Below are 22,853 nucleotides of genomic sequence, written 5' to 3'. Positions count from 1 at the left end.
CTTCCAAAAGCCATGGGAAACTAATCTGGTTGAGCTTAAAAGCAAAACTATTTCTAAGAAAGGAAAGGCTTCAATAACTTACAGAGGACACGTGAACTTGAAACTCTAACAAGTAGTTTGGATTCCTGCACATACCTCCATCAGCAATGACAAGGCACCCACCGAGTGCCTGGCCTGGTGCTGTTCAAATCAGCCTGATACTGTCTATAGCTCCGTGTTGCCCCAGTGCCTTTGCACCACCTGAAAGAAGCATCCCTGGGAAACATGCTAAATCCCTCTTCAAACTCCTGGTCCAGGATAGAGCCAGGCTGCCACAGCAACCCCGGGCTGAGTGGCAATATTTCCAGAATGTTTTTCTTTTGTTTTGGTGGGACCCTCGCTGGCAGCCGGGGAACAAACCAGCGCTGCAGAGGCTGCGGGCAGCCTAGCAGCCCAGCGCTCAACCACTGCACCACCAGGGGAGGCCCTCCAGAATGGGTTTTTCTAGTTTTTAATATGTGCCATTCTCACTGGTGTGAGAAGGTATCTCATTGTAGTTTTGCATTTCCCTGATTACAAGTGATGTTGAACATTTTTTCATAACTATTGGCGAGGTTGTGGAGAAAAAGGAACTCTCCTGCACTGCTGGTGGGAGTGCAAACTGGTCCCACCACTATGGAGAGCTGTGTGGAGATTTCCGGACCTACTAAACATAGAGCTTCCATATGATCCAGCAATTCCACTCCTAGGTATTTACCCAAAGGACACAGAAACATCAATTCCAAAGAGCACCTGCACCCCTATGTTTATAGCAGCACTGTTTACAAATAGCTAAGCTTTGGAAACAACCCAAATGCCCAAAAATAGATGACTGGCTCAAGAAGATGTGATACAACATGGAATATTACTCAGCATTCAAAAAAGATAAACACATGCAAATTTGCAGCAACATGGATGGCGCTGGAAGGGATCATGCTCAGTGAAATAAGCCAGAAAGAAAAAGAAAAATACCGGATGGTCTCACTCATAGCAGGAATCTAGAAAACCTAAATAAGGGACCAGGAAAAAGAATAACTATAAGAAAGAAAATATCAAAATCAACAAATAACTATGAAAAAGACACACTCTATGGGGGGCGGGGGCGGGGAAAGGAGGGCTTGGGGTAAAATAAAGGGGTTGTAATTGTATGGGGAATATAAAAATAAAATTTAAATTAAAAAAAAAAAACCCAGAATGGGCTTTTCATGATACCTTCAGCCTGTGAGTTCCTCAGTTGACTTCAGGGATCATGTGTGCTCTTTCAGAAGAGCCCTGGGATTCAGAAGGGAAGGGTTGGGATTTCTTTCCTTTCCAGCCCTACCATTGTTTTCTGCTGACCAGCTCAAACTTATCTGTTTCCCTCTTGCCCCATTTTTACTTCTCCTGGCGCTGTCTGCCAGAATCACATTGCCAACCTATTGCGAAGGTTGGTTCCATAGTTAAAACAAAGCTGATTCAATAAGTTTAATGCACAGCAGCCCTTGGGCTAAGAATAGGATGAGTGGATAATTTATCACCCACACCAAGCATTTCTGCATTAAAAGCAGCATTGCTGACCTGAGACGGAGAATCTGCTGGGCTTGGGAAGATCCATCCAGAAAGTGGAAGCAGAGGCTGAGCAGTTGGTCTCCCATCACACACCCGTCCTCCCTTGTCCACGCCGCATTATAAGCCAGTGGCTGACGTGGGCTTCCCAGAGACCCTCAGCAGGGCCTCTTGAGGGTGGAAAAGCAGGACACCAGCCTCTTCGTGCCCCTTTTTCCAAGAACACCACCTGCACTGGAGCCAGTCACTGTCCCAGGTGAGAAACTTGACCCAGTGAGCCACCCTCCTGCCCGATGGCACCAGGCTTCCACGCCAGGCTTCCCATAGGAGTCAGCAACTCTCTGGTCAGCAGACAGTCCTCTGCCATACTGTCCCAGGTTCTCTGGTTCTCCACTGAACCTCAGGCCATTTGCACCGTGGCCAGGAATCTCAGGCCTTGTAGCCCATCACAGACCGAGTCTTTTTAAACTTACACACCACTTCCACCTACCTGGTTTTCTGAAGGGCCTCCCATTATCCTTTCCCCTGGAGTGGGCAGATAAAAAACAATGCCCAGTTAAATTTGAATTTCAGATGAATGACTTTTTTCCCCCGATATTAATATATGCCTTATAATATTTATCCCATGCAGTATTTTTATTTTCTAAATCTACTAGCCTTACCTTCCCCTACACCCGTCCCCCCAAGTTCAAAAAGGTGGGTAAATTGGGTAAAGAAAGGTCCACGGTATGGTGAAAGATGAATTGACCTTCTAGGGGAGAACAGAATATAGTATATACATATGTTGATTTATAGTGATGCACACCTCATTATAACATTTGTACATTATAATGTATAAATTTATACAAATACATAAATTTATACACTATAATGTCATACATTTATACATTATACATTTATACATTATACTGTTCTAACATTATAACTTTTACTGTTATAATGCAATGCTACTTCAGTTAAAATGTAAACAAGTCCCACACCATGAATTCCAGAAAGGCATCCACAGAGCTATAAATTGTAAAACATGTTTAAATCACACATGTTCAGACCCTCTCTGTTTTATGTTCCCAGGAGGGGTGGAGATTAGATGGTGTCTTCCTTAAACTTCCAAGGTCCATCTTCAACCCCAGACACAGATGAGATGTAGGGATTTAAGCTCAGGGGTCAAAGGTTCCAGATGATGTGCAAAGACTCCCTGCCTTTAAATATCCTTTGAGTGCCATTTTGCTAAAAGCCTAGACCAACAACTCTAAATAAATCTTATTTATTTGTTTTTGTTTCCTCATGCTAATGGGTGAAGTTGATAACTTGTGTGAAGTTCAGTGAACATAATCGTGGTGGAACATCCATTATAATACTACTTTTTTTTTTCTTTTCTGAAAAATGTTCTTTGAAAATAGATACACATTGAAAATTAATGGAGTGTGCTAGGGACAAACAGCAGGAGGTCTGGGAAGGAATGTTTAAAGGCCTGGGTGGTTCTCATCAGTCGCTAGTAGAATCAAATTAATGAATGATGAGAATAAGAGCCCCATTTTCACACACAAACCTCACACACCAACTTTTTAAAAAGGCTCTTAAGCATGTATTTTTTTTTTATATAAAGGTATTCCTGGTATTATCCAGACACCACAAATATGTAAGGATGTTTTTAACTCATAAGTTAAAATCCTGAGTGTTGCAGAATCCTAGGGCCCGGTACTGGTTATAGCATCTCGAGGTTGGTGGCCAGTGGAAATGGGATATGTCAGCCATTCAACGTATCTCAAAAGGTCTCATAGAAATGAGCCTGTGGGTTCTGTCTGAACCTACTGTAGCTTCAAATGTCCTCCAGCTAAAGAACCCCACCCAGGAAGGTGCCCACAGTCAACCAGTTAGACGTAATTGTTGGGGTCAGAGAGAACACAGCATGTGCGTTATCTTGGTGAGAGGTTGTCAGAAAGGACAACTTCACTCTGAAGAATGATTTGGGAAGAAAGTTCAAGGAATGAGGGGGTTGCTTGGGATATATCTGGAGGAAGGCAATGCTATGCTTGGGTATCTTAATAAATCCATGAAAGCAGGGACACTAAAGGGAAACAGCCGTCTTTTCATGGAGAGAAGCTATACTCTCTCTCTTTAGCTGCAAGAGGGGGGTTTTAGGACAGTTTTGTGACTTGGACAATGTTCCCCTTTTGTGTGTGTTCAGACGTGATTGCATAGTGGCCTTGTTCTTGTCCCAATCCATCACTGTCACCGAAGGGCCTGGACTGATGTCACTGTTCTGGTCAATTGTCCATGTTCCTCAGGAGGTCCCCAAGGTCTGGCTGTGAGCCCCATGCCAGCTCTGGCAGGTCAGGGGCTGCTTTTTAATATCTCATAACAAAGCAATAGTAGCCATTATGAACCACAAGGAAATTAGCACTGTTCCTGTGTATGGTGAGATTCTTATCCAATAATGTTTCATTGCAATTTCTTTTGAAACACTGGTGTATCATTAACTAGGTATTGCAAATCATGGGATGCATAAAGGGAAGGGAAGGAAAGGGCCTTGGGGTCAAGACAGTACATCTTGCAATATGCAAAGAAACAATGATTGTGCTGTGACCAAGCCAAAGCCCAGAGACTCCAGGAGGCTGCACATGTCCTCATTAGTCCAGACCCTACAACTCCCTGAGCAAATACATCCCCTCACTGGAGTGCTCTCTGCTCACAGCCCCATGAGCCTCTCTCTCAGACCATCACACTTTCTGGACTTCCCAGGATGTCTCCCCACCTCCCCCTGGCAGTGCAATCTCCAACCTCAAGGATGATTTTTGATGAAGACATAAGATGCATCTCACTGCTGTCCTGGAAGATGGGCAGAGCTTCCTCTGGGGGATACCCCTGACTCGGTTCCCTCCACTGCACCATCCCCCTCACACACATCCTGTCTCAATCACGTGCATGTCCATTTACTAGCTTACCCCCTCTCCACCAGGCTTCTAGCTCACACGGGTGTGGCTTCACCCCTTCATTCACACGTGTCTTGAGCTTACTGCAGGCATCTGACAGATACTCTGGCTGTGAAGTGTCCCTGTTGCCTCCACATGCATTGACCCCTCCCTAAGGACTCCCCAGGTTTTTCCAGATCCACAACCAAAGCCTCTAGCTTTGTTTTTGACCCTTGCTTTTTAGTGTTTGGTCCTGGAAAATACCACTGGCAAGAAAAAAGTGACATGTCACAGGAAACTTTCCTTTTTCTCACCAGAGAGCATCTTACTGGATGACATTGCCAACGGTGGCAGGAACAGTTTGTTAAACTTGAAAAGGAAGCTTGTGGCAGAACAGGGAAGGCTGCTTGTCACAGAGCCTCACAAACAAGGATAGAATGTCCTCATGCATGGGGACGATGAGGTTTGATCCTGATGAAAATAAACGGAGCTGACACGTTCTGAGTGCCTCCTGTGTTCCAGGCTGCAGCCAGAAGCTGTCTGAGCAGATGATACTATTACTCATTCATTTGTTGTTCAAGATGGGGAAACTGAGGTTGAATTTCGGTGAGCACATGCTGGAGGTCAGTCAGTGGGGGACAGGACTGGGTTGTGGGTGAGGCTGTAGGACCTGGCACCACTGATCATCACTGTTGGAAACAATAGTGAACTTGCTGGTCACAGATCCTCAGGCAGCTGTCCTTGATCGCTGTCCTCTGTGTGGTGCCTTAAAATGGCCCCCAAACACATCTTGGGAACTGTAGCTGCCTGGCTCCCAGGAACTCATGCTCAGTCAGCCCTCTGCTGCCCAGCTAAAGGCAGTTTTAGGGACTCCTCCAGGGTCCCCTGAATCATGGTATTGAAAAATTTACTTTTTAAAGAACAAAATCATTTTAGCTAAGAATTTCATTCACAACTAGCAAACACAGTACTCACCAGTAAAAAAGGTGATACCGAAAACATGAAATGACTCCTTGACAGCTTTTCTTTAAGACAAACCAAGTCCCTCACTTGGAAATCTCTTCAGTTTGAAGAAACAGTACTCCCCCACACCCCTTAGTGCTTAAAATTTGGGGTATGATGACATACAAGAGCTCTGAGTTGTACATTTTGGAAATTCTGAATTTAATCAAACGCAGTGAAGTTTTCTCCTTTCATGAAGAATTTGAGTCATGACTTTCTCAAGCACATGCTCATCCCCCTCTGTATGTAGAAACATGACATGGGCTGGTCCAAGAAGGCCTCTGAGGTTGTCTGATGCTGTCACACAGGAATCCAAGGCCAAGGATGAGAGAGCACAGGGAGAATGTTCACGTATGGATCGGACTAGAGCAGAGTATCATTTTAATGGGTGGTGAGTGTTGAGCCTTATTATGTTTGAAAAGCATAATGGCAGTTTATATTGCATAGTAGCTTTCAAAGTGCACAGAAGGAAACATAACATTCTTTTAAACTCTAAAGTATTTATTTCTATTCTTCTAATAAAATAGTAATTCAAAGTAACATGGCTTAGAAAAACGCTATGCAGTTAGCATTAATAAAAGACATAAAACAAGAAATGGCCAATGCTTGGTTACTTTCATTTACCACAAAGAGGAAAATGGGAAAATGTAGAAAAAGAAACATTAAGCTCCACAACAACAGAAGAACCTCCAACACAGAGATCAACAGTTTCAACATAAAGTTAAAAACATCAGCCAGGATACTCAAATTACTGAGAGTATAATTTGCCACTAACCTTGTTGTTGAGGTGTAAGCCCATTGTTAATCATTTTTCTGAAGGTAAAGGGCCTTAAAAAGATATGATGAGTACAGGAAAGCAGCACCTCAAATGTTCTTGCTCAAAGCAGCAGAATACTAAATTGCAGCAAAATAAATGAAGTGACAGGGCCACATACCACTCTCTCCAAATTGCTGTGGCCGAGCAAAGAGTGTGTAGAACTGAGACGCCCATTCACTGCCTCTGGAGACATCCTTACACACATGTCCCACCAAAGTACCCGGTTCCACTCTACCTGCCTCTCCCCACCAACATAGGGTAAATCTGATTCAGAATGTCCAGCCTGGAGTGGAACATTCTAGAAATCTAGCCTGGTGTGGACACTACAGTGCAGAATTCCATACTCATTCCTTAAGGATCTCAGGAGAAGCCGGAAACATACTGGGAATTTTCATGTTGTCTAACCCAGACGGACAAATGGAAAATAAAACATGATTGTAACAACTTTCCTACAAGGCGCAACCAGAGCAAAAGACAATGCTCTCACATTCCACCTTGAGCTAGCATTCAAGGCCACAAGTATATTCTCTTCTCTTTGTCTAGACTGGAAGTGGTTTTAAGGGTAGGGCCTGGGAAATACTGCTAAACAGATAAGGCTAAAAGAAGTGAATAACCAATGGATGGAAGTCTTCAAATTTCACTGAATTAGGGAAATGAATGGCAACACAGATCTCTTCCCAGGGTAAATTTTAGGGGCACTGAACAGAACAACAATAGCAACAAAAAGGTAAAAAACAGAAAATCTAGATCCTACATCCTAGGCATTCACCGACTTCTTAGAACTTCAGAGGAAAAGGACAGAAAGAAAAGGAAGGACTGGGCCTTCCCACCAAGTCTGAAGAGGAGAATAATTAAAGAATTTAGGAAGAGGGTCAGAGAGTCAGAGAGCTTTTCTTTCAGAGAAAAATAGACAAAATAGAGGCAATGACAGAAATCTAACATCTGCATTTAACCAGAAAGCTTTAATAGTTTGAGGATACATGATACTTTTTTATTACAAGAAAATACATGTTTTTATATAAGTTAAATGTTGAAACAATTAAAAGACCCCATAATGTCAAGAACAAGATAGATGTGGCACCTGAATCATTATTACTAGCACTGTCACACTGTTCTCAAATGCAATTGGCTTAGAGCAGTAAAAATGGGAAATATTTGGGAAGGAGGTGACAAAAGAAAACCTTCAAAGTAGTTAGAAATCCCATTTATGGGATTATGACACTGATACACAAAATCAACTACTTCCATATATAGGCAATTAGAAAATAAAATAGAAGAAATCAATCCATTGAAAAAAGGTAACCAAATGATAAAAATATCTAAAAATGAACACCAAGAAATTCATGGGACCTGTCTAAACAAAACCTACTGAATGACATAAAATTATATTTGAATGTAAGTCTGGATTATAGGACTCTTGAATAAGAAGACACAATCTATAAATTCATCATGACCTCAATTTAAAAAAAGACACATGTGTATGTGTGTGTTTTTGTTGGGGGTGGGGTGGGGGAACAGGAGAGCTGAGGGGAATGCTGACTTGAAAGTGTTGACATCAGTATGAATATTTGATACTAATATGAAAAAGTATCAGAATTTCAAGGTATTCTTAGAACTATAAATCAACAAAACAGAAAGCAACCCACACTTAGCTTGCAGCAAGGTGGCATTTTGAACAAGTGGAGAAAGATTATAATTGTATTACAGGAATGTGTTGCTATCTATTTTGTTGACACAACTGATTAACCATTTGGAGGAAAAAGTGCATCTTTACCATCATTTTCTGCAATAAATAAATTCCAGAGAGTCAGAAAATGTATAGGAAAACAAATAAAACCATTAATTAGGGTTTAGAAGAAAATATGAGTATGTTTATTTATAATTTCAGAATGGGAACAGCCTTTTAAAACTGGAAACAAATCCCAGGAAAATAAGGATAAATTGATAATACAAAAACTGAAACTTGCCATAAGCCAATAAATAAACAAGCCAATAAATAACATCTAAAGACAAATAATCAACATATTTCAAGGCATAAGACAGAAAGTTTCCAAAGTGCACAGGCAAATTAATAAAAAGTCAGAAAGCTCAATTGAAAATTCTGGAAAGAACAAAAATGGAAATTACCACCAAAATTTGAAAATATTTTCAACTTCACTCATAATAAAATGAAAATAACATTGCAATATCATTTTTCACCAGATTGGAAAAAGTAAGTTTGATAATATCCAATGCTGAGAAAGTTGAAAACTGGCCCCTTGATAGGGGTTTCCATTGATTAATCTAGAGGGCAATCTGGCAATAGCTATCAAAATCCTAAATGTATATAATCTTAAATCCAGTAATTCCATTTCCACATTGGAATTATACCAAGGTATACTCATCAAAGGATGCTAAGACACAAGTACAAGGATGCTAATTATAGATTTGTGTATAAAAATAAAAAACCAGAAAGACTATATGTGTTCACTAATAAAAGACTAATCAAAGAAATTATAGTCCACCAAGACAATGGAAAACTAAGCAGTTATTAAGAAAAATGAGGTAGCTCTTTACATGTTATGGAAATATCTCTAAGATAAAACATTATGTGAAAAAAACAAAGTGCGGAGTGCTGTGCATAGCGTGAGTGGGAGAAAAGCAATGTCTCTCTCCATGCCCTTCCCTCCTGCTTCAACTGCCTTCCTTTCTTCCTCTCTGTAAGGGCCCACATCCCTCCCTCCAGAAGCTCCTCTCCGGCCCTCTGTAAGGAGAGCAAACAGGGAGCATGGGGGCCTTATTTCTAGCCATTCACACTCTTCTAACTATGTGTGTGTCTGTTCCTTACCATATTTTAAAGAACGAATTGGTGATTTGGGTGATCAAAATATGAACTACTTTGCTTACTTTATCAGTTTTTTTAATATAAAATACAGAACTAAAAAGTTTTTTTTAGCAAAAATGTGGGAATGAGCACATTTTGGATAGCAGTTAGAAATGAAGTATTCTTTTTATATCAAAAACATTTCTCCTTATTTCTAAAGACACTTTAATAAAAAAAAAAAGACACTGTTCATCCTTCATCCTTCCCAAGTACAATGGATGGGCTCTGAGGACGACTCAGCTCCAAAAGCGTGATGCTGGGGTGACCTGATCTATCAATCTGTTTGCTCTGAACAAGGGGTTCTCTCAGAAGTCACACACACAGCGTGTGCAAGCCTCCATCTTCCTCCATGCTAAGGAATGCCTGTGCATTACCCAGGAAGGAGTAAAATGACAGCTGGAGAAATACGTGCAGTTTCTTTTGCACTGAAAATCAATCTTCCCTCATGATATACCCACCTTAGAGATTAGAAGCAAATGAACAATCCCCAGGAGCTAACATACCCCACTCAGTTTTGGGCTTTGAGCATTTACTGGGTTAAACAATAGAAGAAGAGACATTTTTCTTGGTGAATTACCCTCTGAGCCCATTCAAAAACAAGAGGAATCGGAAGAGACCCAGTATTGTCAGTGAGATAATCTAAGTAGAGTAGTGTGTGACCAGTTAGGTTTAAAATAATTTCCCTTGCTGTCAAAACACATATCTCTCAATGAATCTATATATCCTGCCACTTTTCTGGGCTGAAGCTAGAGTGGATGAGCCTTAGAGAGACAGGTACCCCAAAGCCAGAAACCAGAGTTGCCTGCTACACAGACACTGTTAGCCTGCCAGTCTCTCTTGGTCCCCTCTACTGGCCTGTTAGGGAAGCCAAAGTCATATCATCCTCCCTGGTTCCTGCTAGGGATCCAGAAAAGGTCTTGGCTTCTACCCCTGGCTCTGACAGGTGAAGAAAAAACAAGTATACTTTGACTTCATGTTGTGCATTTGTATAGATGCACATATTTCTAAGAGTAATCAACTCCAATACATGTGACTCCAATACATCAAATGACTTATTTAAAAAACCACAGATGGTTTAATCTTGCTTTAATTGTTTTATGTTGGGCTGATAGTTCTAATAGAATTCTATTTTTCCTCTGGGTTTGCAAAATAGATAAGACTCACTCACTTCTCCTGTGTCTGGGAACAATGCAGGGAGCCTGGGAATCTGGGATCTGCCTGTAGAAATCCCCTGGCTGGTCTGATCCTGGTTCAGAATGAATACACATCTGTTCTGATTCCCCTGACAGAACAGATTTGCAAAAATCAGGCTGGGAAAGGCATAACTTACAAGACCAACTATGCCTCTGCTTTGTTGTTTGTTTGATTTTTTAAATCTAGAGACAACATAAAACTTTCTACCAACTGTCTTTGGTAGAGGAAAAAAATCAAAATTCTGAATTTTCAAGAAACCATCCAAGAAATATAAAAATGTAGGTTTTGCATTTAAGCATAGTTTGTTTTCCCCTTTCAACAGTCTCTTACTGGACTAGACTTTGTGAGTTTGGTTTACTGTAAGCAGTTTCCATCTAAGTTTGTAGGAGGCAAAAGTTTATGTTAAATTCCCATGAGGCCTCCATGGCAGTGGCATGCAGGCATGCAAACCCACCTACAGTACTGAGCAACCCCCACCTCTCTGAAGGTCTCACTAGGAAGCCGGGAATGGGCAAATGACCTCCCAGGGGCTCTGCTGACCTTGGGGATGCTGCAAGGATATCTAACAGCCTGTCTGAAAGGGTTCAACAAAAGCATGCTAAGATGCTACTACCGAAAGTAACCAGGAAACAGACATGACTAACGACAGCAAAGGTACACAGGCACCCGCACAATGAATGTGGGATGAGCACCCCAAATTCTCACGAAAACGACATTTGCCTATCTGTGCATTTTCTACACGCAGGGGACCAAGACAAATTAAGCAAAGTCTTTGGACACAGCCTCCACGAAGTTGGGAGCCGACATCAGGATGCCGATGGTGCAGATGATGGTGAAGACCGAGAAGGCCATGAGGCACAGGCGGTCCACCACGCAGGCCGCGAACTTCCATTCGCTGCAGATGGCCTCACTTTCGTCCTGGCAGCGGAAGCGGTTGGCAATGTAGCGGACCTCCTCGAGGATCTTGGCCAGCTCGGGGTCCGCGTCGGAGGGTTGCCCGCCGTGCAGAAGGTGGTCGTCGTGTGTGGGCGAGCAAGCCAGGCGGCCACACACGACCCCCGAGTCAGGGGTGGGCGCGCAGTGCATGCCCTCCAGTCCCCGGAAGCCTATGTAGAGCAGGTTGCCGTTGGTGGCCGGTGGCCCTGCCACCGTGCTCATCTCCACGCTGGCCAGGCTGCAGCGCCGCTGCTTGTGCTGGCAGGCGGGGCGCACCTTGTCCTCCCCTGGTCGCTTCATGCGCAGGAACCACGCACACCAGTTCAGGAGAATCACTCTGGTCTGGGGAGACAACAGGTTGGGAGTGGTCGTTAGTGAGCCGGGCGAAAATGTGACCCTCTATTTACAATAGCTAAGCTTTGGAAACAACCCAAATGCCCAAAAATAGGTGACTGGATCAAGAAGATGTGGTCCATATACACCATGGAATATTACTCAGCAATCAAAAAAGATAAACTCATGCAATTTGCAGCAACATGGATGGCGCTGGAAGGGATCATGCTCAGTGAAATAAGCCAGAAAGAAAAAGAAAAATACCGAATGGTCTCACTCATAGCAGGAATTTAGAAAACCCAAATAAGGGACCAGGAAAAAGACTAACTATAATAAAGAAAAAATCAAAATCAACAAGCAACTATAAACCAGAGACACACTGCAGGGGTTGGCGGGGAGAAGTAGGATTAGGGTCAAAATAAGGGGGTGCAATTGTATGGGGAATATTACATATATAATATTTCATATTACATATGAAAAATGAAAAATGATGTAAGAATTATATAAAATAAAATATTAAAAAAAAACCCTGACCCTCAACTACTTGCTCTACTCTGTGGCTCCCAGGGGTGCCAGGACCCCAGGTGAGTTGACACAGGACGCAATGCCAGCACGTTCCAAAGCACATTCAGACAGGTGGTGGGAATCAAGTTACTGCGTAATATCAGGAAGGAGCTGATTTCTCTGCAGCAAGCTCAGGGCGATCTCACAGAAGGGAGACTGCAGAGAAGGCTGTCTTGCAAAGAGTACCCTGAGCTGTGTGACCAGAGCCATCACTTCCCCTCGCTGATCCTTCCTCATCTGTAACCAAGGGCGAGTTATCTCTGTGAGCTACCCAGAGGATCACAGCAAACTCACAGGGTGCTCTTGAAGACTTAACATTTTTCAGTGCAATTCGGGGAGGTCTACGGCACAGCACCAGCCCCTACTTGAAGCCATTCAGATTGTAACATTAGAATGCTACATCTCCTGCAGTGACAAACTGTGGCAAGGCAGGACTTGAGATTGTCTTGATTAGAATCAAGTGCAGAGAAAGTCAACATGGAACAAAAAATGAGGATAGTGGCCTCTGATTGACCCCAGGGTTTGAGAGGTGGTGCCAGCCAGTGCTGAGTTGTTAATGCATCAAGGCTTATTAAGTAATTATTTAATAAACAGAACTGAGAGATATTTCTTTTGACCGAGCGGCTGTGTGAGACAATTGGAGACACTAACAGTGCTAGGAACCAACAGGATGAAGGAAGGGCTAACCTAGCTTGTCAGGCTGCAGGAAGACTGAGTGAGGTGTTTTGTGGGAAGCAATTTGACAATTCTGAGGGAGGGGTGGCAGCCTTTCTGTACAGGCACAGCTAGAAAATAGTTCAGTTTTTGCACAAAACCTGTGTTGCAGCTACTCAGCTCTGCCCCAGGTAAGAACAGCAAGGTACAAAATCAGCCAGAGACATCATGTCAAAGAATGGGTGTGATGGTTTCCTAAAAACATTTTAATTACAAAAGGGACCATGGGCTGGGATTGGCCACCAGAGTCTTATTTGGCCAACCTTGGGTCTAAAGTGTATTATGAATGAATAATGCCCATATGCACAGAAGCTGGAGAGAAATATCTGAGACTTTTTATATTTTTTAATGGAAAGAAAGGAGCCACCTGAAGCTTCTATCCAGGAGAGAGAGGGGCATTCTTATAAACCTGTTTGGACAAGTGTGTGAAAGTGGTCCCTTTCCCTGAAATTACCCAGATACTGATTGTGTTTGAACTTTGGTCTACGATTGTAGGCAAATTCCAGCAGCAACCTAGCAGGGATGTTTCCCATCTGTAAGTTTGGGCAGTAAGTTCTGAAGTTGACGTCTGTGTCACTTTCTTGGTGATCATTTTTATGGCGTCTTATCAAAGAGAACTGCAGTAGGCAGGTTGGGAGACAGGCAATGAAAAGAATGCGGAAACATAAGAAGTTTCACTGCAGCTTGTACTTAATTGTTCCTAGCAGGTGGCACATTTTATATCCTGCCTTTATCCCACAAACACCTCTGGAGCCTGGAAAGCTTATGGTGATTGACCTTGAGGCTTTTCCATGAGCACTAGGAGCAGGGACACAGAGTACCCCATGAATCCTTAGGCCAGTGTGGCCTTACATAAAGCCTCATGAGACATATTATCTCTCTTGGGCTTCTCAGCACTCTATAAAGTATAAAGCACTCTTCTCTCAGCTTCTCAGACATATTATCTCTCTTGGCTTCTCAGCACCCCCCCTCCCCATTTTACAGATAGAGGAGGTGAGGCTCATAGAAGCTAATACATTGGCTCACATGAGCAAGTCATCTAACGTGCTTAGACTTCTACAATCTCATCTTTAAAAGGCTCTACAAGTTTCTCTCCAAAACTCCTGTGACTTTAGCTCAACCCACACTCAGAAAGCACTAGAATCCAGCGCTCTAGGGAGCAGAGTGGCTGTGAGTGTGTCCAAACCCAGAGGCAGTTGTGCACAGGGAAGGCTAAGCAATGCTTCTCCTGCCATGGGGAGGCGGGGGGAGGGCATGGGGGTTGGCATCGCCCGGGCACATCTCAAGTGTCAAGTCTACTTTGAATTCCATAGTGTGAATCATTAACTTTCGAAGTTAAAGCATCGCAAAAGATGAAATTATCCTTTTGGCACTTATCAAACTGTGCTCATGACCTCTTCTGTTAGGTTATAGTTTTGTTTCTGACTGTGCAAATGTCACATAATGCCACCACACTGACACTATCTTCTTAGCAACAGATCATAATAAAAGTCCCTCGGAGGTTGCTTATATTTCAAACACACATGGAAAGAAAAAATGCAGAGGGCCATCTAAAATGAAAGCAAGCCACAAGCTTCATATTTCATTTGCAGCCAGTGGTTTTAACATGCTCTTGGGCTGAGAGGTGAGTAATTAGCATATGCTCTAAATTAACATTTTTCTGGAACAGTGAAGTGCTTCTGGGTCATTTAAAATGGCTTGTGTCTGTCTTAATTCCCTTATCCTAGCAGCCCTTAACTTGACATCCATCAAAACACTTAAGATAAATAAGAATGTGTGTTTATATCTTTGCACTTGCATAAATAAACACTGGATGGAAAAAGAAGGAATTACTTTAAATGGTTATCAATCTTGTTGGTGGCAGCAGGGTGAAGGAGCAGGGGAGAGAGTCACTTGGTTATTAAGTGCAAGAGGGGAGCTTTCCATGGCAGGGACCCCAAGGGGACCCAGTAGCTTCACAAAGCCAATTTTTTTTAAAGCAGTCCTTTCTAAGTTAACTTTTGGATAAATGTAAGTTATTTCACAATGTTTTAGGAAGACCCAGAAATCCCCTGTACCTGGAGGCTAGCAAAAACGCATCTTACATCTTGCAGCTGCATTTAGAATATGGTGAGTCCTAGATTCTCTTTTGAACTTAGATGCAAGGTCATGGGTCTCCAAAGATAGGCTCATTTTGTTATCAGGGGGCTTCTTTAGCTCCCCCACTGCCCCCCCCCACCTCCCAGGTCACACTCTCTGGATAAGAATTCTGCAATGTTTGAAGGACCTAAGGAAGAAATGTGGCTTGGGAGCAGCCCACTAGAGCCCCGGGGGCTTTTCCCACCATGGTGAGCCCTAATCAAGGTCTCCCAAGTGTCGGCCAGGGTGGGTGCAGCGCTGCAGACACTGAACTCTGGAGGGAGCATCAGCAGAAGTCACAGCCAGAGCGGCTCAGCAGCACTAAGGAGTGGCATGACCTGTGCTAAGAGGACAAGCTATTTTATTCAACTGCTGACTTCTTCATCCATTTCCTATTCATTCCCTTCCCCGTTTCTCGCTGGTGACTCAGAACATTTATAGTATAGGCATTTGGTGAGATTGTGTCCCGTGTGTACTGGATGTATTTTCATGTAGCTCAGCTGATAATATACTTCACTCTGCTTCTGTTGTAAACATCCAACCACAAAGCTTTGTGCTTATCTTGACTTTGACTTCTAACCACTGCCCAGTTCATTATAGTGTACGGCAAGTAAAAAGCAGTTTTAAAAATATTATGCTGGAAAAATGTGCAGAGCAGCCAGCGTGCAAGCCCTGCCAGGGACAGGGGACCGTGAGGACAGAGCTCTAGGTCCCTATGGGGCAAGCCGCCAGGAGGGTGCTCTCTGCAGAGACACACAGGTAGGGGCGGTCTGCCTGGGGGTGACTGCTGTGTGTGGGCTTTCTCAGAGGGGAGGGACCCTGGCTCCTGCTGACAGGGGCGGAGGACCAGGAGGGACGTACCCACTTGGGCATCTTGCCGCCATCGGGGTCATGATGGTGGTACTGCAGCACGATCACTGTCACAACCACAGAGAGGCCCACGATGATCATGGTGCTGGCAAAGTATTGAGCTGTCAAGAGAAAAGATGCAGAATGAGACCTGGGCCTCCTGCACCCAGGCCACAGGTGCCCAGGGCTGTGGGTCTCATGCTCTCTGACTGTCAGGGATGCCGGAGGGCAGGGCAGGGCAGGACTGCCAGAAGGCGGGGCAGGGCTGCCTCCAGCTTGCAGAACACCACCCACATTCCCAGTGGGCAGTTGCAGACCTGCTGTTCCAGCCTGGAGAAGGGTCCAGCTGAAGACCATTCCCTGGACTCCCTCCTCCTGCCATGAGCCTCCACAGTGCCTTGCAGGATGCTAGGGAGATTGTACTAGAATCACCTGTGAGATCACAGGTGGGCACACCTGGTCATCACTTGGCTGTCTTAAGCATTTGTGGCATGAGTATGGACCATGAATCTGGCCCCACCTACTGAGAAACACTGGGAAGTCAGTTGTTCCTCACGAGGAACAGGTTCTGGGCAGGGGCTTTCAGACTGAGAACATTAGCTTCAGCACTGATGGACAAGAATCTATTTCTCTGCCTTGCCCCAGGTAAGAACAGCCTGTAGCATCTGAAAGAGCTTCTCCCCAATTCCCTGACAGATTGCCTTCCTTCTATGAATTTGGACAGGCCAAGCAGTCTCTCCGGACTGCAGGTTCTTTCCCAGTACAATAGGAATGGAAAGGTCTGCTTTGCAGGGTTGGTGCTGGGATTGGCAATTATATGGGTGAAGGGCCAAGGAGAAAGCCTGGTGGAGTGGAAGTCATGAGGCCTTGGGTTGGCTGTCTGCTGAAGGAGTCAGAACTCTAAGCAGAACATCCTGGCCTAGGAGGCTAAGTGAACAGCCACATGGCTGGTCAAGAGCACCGTCCAGGTAGCAATAACTCACTGCTCTCCCATGGAGACAAAGAAGCTTCTAGTCGCTCCCAGAGGTGGACATTTGAACTTAAATCAGCATCAGGATGGGGAGGAGAGTGGAGCAAGACATGTAAGTATGGGCTAAATCATGTCCCCCTAAAACCTATAGGTTAAAGCTCCAAACTGCAATGCCCGTATATAAGACAGGGCCATTAGAGAGGTATTTAAGTTAAAGGGAATGGGCTTTGATCCAGCTTGACTGGTATCTTTTGTAGGATCGGCTTTCCCCAAAATGGTCACATAGGTTTTCCCAAGATGTCCAGAGCAGGTTTTTTCTAATACGGGTCACTCAACATGTGGAGCTACTGTCCCTGAAGGCCCTAGAGCCTCAGGAGAAACTACTACCATTATCTTAAATAATGAAGATTACTCCAGAAATAACCATTTTCATCTAAGAAGCCTATCTTAACCAGAGGCAGCGTTTTGTCCTGTGAAGTCATCTTCTCTTCATCTCATGAGCCCCCTCCTCTTTCCTCGACACCCCAGGCCCCTATCCCATCCTTAGTTCAGGACATAAACTTTCACTTTATCCCATTTATTTTAGAATTTACAACCATTTAACCCATTTAGCCATTTACAACCATTTAAATTCTCCATAGATATGTAAATTAAATTTGTTCTTTTCTCCTAATGATCTGGCTGACATTAATTTATTTGTTCTACCAGCCCAAGAAGAACCTAGAGGAGTGGGGAGTTCCTGCCCTCTATTCTCACACCTTATAATAAAGGAAACCAGACACACATAGAGGAAACGCCTTGCGAGGTCACATGGAGAATATGGCCATCGGGAAGCCAAGGAGAGGCCTCAGGAAAAACCAGACCTGCCCACACCTTCATCTTGGACTTCCAGCCTCCAGATCTACTGTCAGGTAAGCCACCAGTCTGCAGAATTTTATGATGGCATCCCTAGCAGGTGAAAACAATGACCTATGGGGGAGTTCAAGGTCAAAGGACCCCACCAAATCCCAAACACAGGTGTCAGAGGCTGGCAGATCTGATATGCCCCCACCCAGCCTTTCTCATGGACTCACTGCTGAAGCAGGGTCTGAGAATTCCCCCTAAGGGTACTTTCTGCTGCAGGTCTCTGATGAGAGCCCTGTGTTGACAAGAAGAAAGAAATGGGGTCAGGGCACTGCCTGGTGGCACAAGAGGTTAAGATGCAGCACTATGAAGCTAATCGCAGCCACTGCAGCATGAGTTCAATCCCCAGCCAGGGAGGTGACCTACATGGTGCAGCAGACCTCTCCTGTCTCGCCTGCTGCTCCTCTTAGCAGTATACTTCGGTCAATCTGCCTGTTCTGTTCCCTACTCTGTCTCTGGTGGATCCTCTCACTGCAGCACCCCTCCCCCCCCCACACAACTCAGCTCTTGTATGCATAAATAAATCTTTTTTTTTTAAAAAAAAAAGAAAGAATTGGGGTCAGACCCTCAAGGTGAAAGGTGGGTCCTGGCTCTCTGATACTAAGACATATACCACACCCACAAAGGCTTTTAGGAAACAATGGCTAAGATTCAAGTGTTTGCTCCTTTTATCTTAGCAAAGGATTTGTGGAAAAAAGATGACTGAAGCAAAAACAATGAATCTCTAATGGTAAAACCTTTAGGACAAGCTTCATGGGGGAAGGAGGCAACTTAACACCCAATCATCAAGCAGGACTGCCCTCTGCCCCCAGGTGCCCAGGTGAGCAGTCATCTCATAGCAGAAAATAGCCGGTGGCTCTCACAGACCTGAGGACACATTTCTGCTCCGAGAGCCAGGAATCCTGGACACCCTCTAAGGAGCAGGGCTCGCTTACCTATCAGGGGCACTGAGTCGGATGTCGCAGGCATGATCTCAGCCACCAGCAGCATGAAGACAGTAAGAGAAAGTAAAACCGTTATCCCTGAAACATAAACACACAGTAGCACCTGAGCAGAAGTGATGATGAGGCCTGATCCCATCAGACCTGGGCCTGAGGTTCAGAGTCCTGAGAAGGGATGGCAGGAGGGTCTGCGATGTTCCTGAAACCAAGTGCGGGCTTTTCTGATCATATGGGCACAGGAATTTATCCTAGAGGTGGAGCCAAGTGTAGGAGCCAGACCTCTAGAGGAACACACAGAGAGACTAACCGATTTCAACACAAGTGTCTCTAGCTCGGGTAGTAGGGAAACATGCAGGCCGAGGTTCTGGCTCTTCATCTTGACTTGGCTACTTATTAGCGGTGTGGCTTTGGAGAAGTCATGTAACATGGCTGAACCCGAGAGTTAACAGATACAGCTTTGATCATGTTTTCTACATGTACTAAAGATGCTCCTTAATAACTATTTGAGATGTTGAAAAAGTCAGTCCCATTCCATTCAGTTCCTTATCTTCCTATTGGATGTTCATAAGGACTTGCACTGTGAGGCAATAACCCAATGCAAGCAGACACTAGACTAAGTCAACCAAATACCAAATCATTTCCTGGCCACAAGGTGCACTGGCCAGTCTCCCCCAGGGAGAAGGTGGAGCAGCAATGAGCCAGAAAGCACAGGCCTCTGGGGCAGGACCAGGTGGCCCGGGCATCTCCTTCCTCTTGTGGGATCAGAGGTTCCTCCGTATCTCAGGAGGATGCGGCCTTCTGCACGAAGTCTAAATCTGCAGCCTGTGTCTCCAGGAGACACCCTGGGCCAGGAGTTCAGTAAGCTGTGCTCAGTGGGCCCCGGCACATTGCCGCACCCAGATCCCCGATGACCCCTAAACTGTGTACAGTGAGCCCCAGAGCTGACCTCAAGGCAGGGTCCCCCCATTCCATCTCAGACTCTCACCAGAGATCCCGGCACTTACCGAGGGAGATTTTCTCCCCGGAGTCTGCAGGGAGCAAGAAGACTAGTAGGGCCAGGGCAGAGATGAGCACGCAGGGGATGAGCAGGTTGAGGCCATAGTAGAGGGTCCTGCGGCGGATGGTCACTGTGAAGGTGACGTCCGGGTAGGGCTCCTTGCAGCACTCGTAGAACTTCTCACTGCGTTTGCCGGGGATTCCTCCATGGGGGTGGGGGGGAGGCGCGGGGAGGGAGGGGGCATTGTTTGAATAATTACCCTGCTTGGTTTTTCATTAAACTTTATTTTCTTATATCATCATTCATTTTTGTACAGTATTTGATTTTTCCCCTCAGGTGTAGTCCCTGTAAATCTCCCACCACCATATTAATGTTTATACCACATTAACACAGGCATGGGGTCTGCTAAGTGCTAAAAAAAAAATAGTGGGTAACCAGTGTTTGAAAAAATGCTTTCTGGTTTATTATGGAATTGTTTGGAGTATCTTAGTGATATTTGAGTAAATTGGCAGGTTTATTTTTCATGGATTGAAATTCTCTGTGTCATAGACGGAATGTTTGTGTCACCCCAAAATGCGTATATTGAATCCTCATGTACAGTGAGAAGGTACTGGAGGTGGGCCCTTGGGAGGTACTTATTAGGTAATAAGGGAGAAACTCTCATGAATGAGATTCTCATGCCCTTATAAAAGAGGTTCCGGAGAGTTCCCTCGTTCCTTCTGCCCTGTGAGGACCGGTCAGATGACAGCCCCCTGAGAACCAGGAAGCCATTCCTCATCAGTCACTGAATCTGCCAGCACCTTAGTCTTGGATTTCCCAATCTCCAGAACAATTAGAAATGCATTTCTGTTGTTCATAAGCCACCCAGTAGAGCTGATTATATAGCATTCTCTTACTGCTGCAAGAGAATGAATCCTGACCTGCCCAGGACACTATGATTATAGATAATATACTGTGAATGTCACACCATTGTAAATGCAAGTATTGTTTTTCTATTTAAAATGATTAAATGCATGTTCCTGTCATTGCAATTTGCCTCCTACCTGATTTTAGGGGTGGAGTGGATCTGAACACTATCGGGACACCTCTGCTACCAATGCCTTGTCCAAATGTGTCCTCACCCTACTGCACATTCCTCGGGAAAGCACTGAGTGTTTGAATTGTCTTTTGTTTCTCATCACATAAGGGCTCAATAAATTATGGAGAATGCTGCAGTGTTTTCTACACGCTCACACTACAAGTCTGAACATCCAAAACTAAGCTGGCGTAGGAACAGCACCACTTTCCTCCAGGCTGCTGGGCTTGGGGCTCTGCAGGGCTTACCCACGAGGTCCCACTCTCCATTTGGGATGTAGCCGCTGATGTCCGCCTCCTGCATCTGGAGATCCAGGGACCACCCTCCATAGGACCAGGACCCGAATTTCAGTTTGCACTGCTGTACGTCGAAGGGGAACCAGCGCACATCGATGTAGCAGGAGCTCTTGAATATGCCTACGTGGGCAAGAGACAAGGGACTGTGTTGATGGCGCATGGGTGAACTGGTGGTGGAAATTCTATGGGGACTACACCTGAGAAAAAAAAGCAAACACTGTAAAAAAAAAAAAAAGAACAATGATATAAAATGCATATAAATAAATAAACTATAAAAAAAAGTGAGGGGGACCAAAACGGAGGCTGAGTAGATGCATGCGCTTTAAATACCCAAAGCAGTGCCACCCTGTTCCAGGAATGTAAATTAGTACCATCATTATGGAAACAGTATGGAGTTTCCTCCAAAAAATAAAAATAGAGCCTACCATATGATCCCGCAGCCCCACCCTGGGGCTCTATCCAATGGAAACAAAATCACAGTCTCAAAGAGACATCTGCACCCCCTTGTCCATTGCAGGCATCACTCAGCAGCCAAGATATGGAAATAAGCTTAGTGTTAATGGATGAATGAATAGAGAAAAAAGTATATAAATCATACACAAGCACACACATATACAATGAATATTATCCAGCCATAAAAAAAGGAAGTGAATCCTGCCATGTGGGGCAAAGTGCATGCACCTTAGGGGCATTATGCCAAGTGAAATAAGCCAGAAGACAAATACCACATGTTCTCATTCATAGGTAGAATCTTTGTTTTTTTCTTTAAAGATTTATTTTATTTACTTATGCATACAAGAGCTGGGGTGGAGGTCAGAGGTGCGGGAGCGAGGCGGTGAGGATTCACCAGAGACAGAGTGGGGAGCAGAACAGGCAGACTGACTGAAATACACTGCTGAGGGGAGCAGCGGGAGAGACAGGAGAGGTCTTCTGGAAAAAGAAAAGTAAAGCTCATGAAAACTGGTGGTAGGATGGTGGTGGCCGGGGCGTGAGGGCGGGCAGATTGGGCTGACACAACCTTTTGTTGTAAACTGACTAAGTCCTGAGAATCGAATATGCATCCTGGCGACTACGGTTAGTTGACATCATATCATTTACCTGAAGTTTTGTAAGACTGTGGCTCTTTGACGTTCTCACCAAAAAAATGCTGTTTGAAAGAAATACCTCCCTATGTTCATGGCAGTGTTATTCACACTAGCTGAGACGTGGCGACAACCTAAATGCATGGGTGACCGGATAAAGAGCGTGTAGTAGATGCACTCAACAGAATATAGCTCAGCTATTAAAAAAAAAAAAAAAAGCATGAAATCTTGACTTTTGTGACCACAGGATGGAACGTGAAGTGATTATGGTAAACGAAGTACATCAGGACGTGAAAGACAATTATCGATGGCTTCTCTCCTGTGGAATGTAAATAGCCAAACCAAATGAACTAATGAATCACAGCAAAACAACTCTAAGTCAGATAGCTCCATCCTGCCCCCACCAGCACAGACACGGGCACAGTGTCATGTGCCTTGTGCTGACCAGGCTAAGGGGCCACATGGGGAAGGACACAGGGACTGTCCCCGGGGGGCTGCGGGACACAGGGATGGAGCCTGGGGACTGCTGCTCATGCATAGCTTAGGGGCCAGCAGCACTGCTCCCTTAACGGAAAATGGTCTCGGCCTCCAAGGCAACCTGCAGTCCATGTTCTTCTACTTGACAACTGCTGGGGTCACATCCTCAGACAGTCCTCACCACAGAAGCTGTGCCACACAGGCCTGGTGAGAAAGAAAGAGACAGTGGCCCCTCCCACAGCCCTGC

At 44.6% G+C, this 22,853-nt stretch overlaps 1 protein-coding gene across 2 annotated transcripts in view; it reads right to left on the bottom strand.

The window, feature by feature from the left end:
• Window positions 1-8,655: 8,655 nt before the first annotated feature.
• The window catches only part of CHRNA7 (cholinergic receptor nicotinic alpha 7 subunit), a 92,391-nt gene continuing 78,193 nt past the window's right edge, over window positions 8,656-22,853 (bottom strand). For both annotated transcript variants that reach the window (XM_037510108.2, XM_054694796.1), the window contains 5 exons: window positions 21,000-21,167; window positions 19,684-19,878; window positions 18,674-18,760; window positions 15,878-15,987; window positions 8,656-11,629 (listed from right to left, as the gene is read on the bottom strand). In XM_037510108.2, coding sequence (XP_037366005.1) covers window positions 11,111-11,629; window positions 15,878-15,987; window positions 18,674-18,760; window positions 19,684-19,878; window positions 21,000-21,167 — 1,079 coding nt within the window. In that variant the 3' untranslated portion in view covers window positions 8,656-11,110. The remainder of the gene's footprint in view (window positions 11,630-15,877; window positions 15,988-18,673; window positions 18,761-19,683; window positions 19,879-20,999; window positions 21,168-22,853) is intronic.

Source organism: Talpa occidentalis, unplaced genomic scaffold, assembly GCF_014898055.3.
Source record: "Talpa occidentalis isolate TD23 unplaced genomic scaffold, MPIMG_talOcc4v2.1 talOcc4.14, whole genome shotgun sequence".
NCBI classification, from domain to species: Eukaryota; Metazoa; Chordata; class Mammalia; order Eulipotyphla; family Talpidae; genus Talpa; species Talpa occidentalis.
The sequence above is the reverse complement of the archived record's forward strand: the minus strand, read 5'-3'. Positions and strand labels throughout refer to the sequence as shown.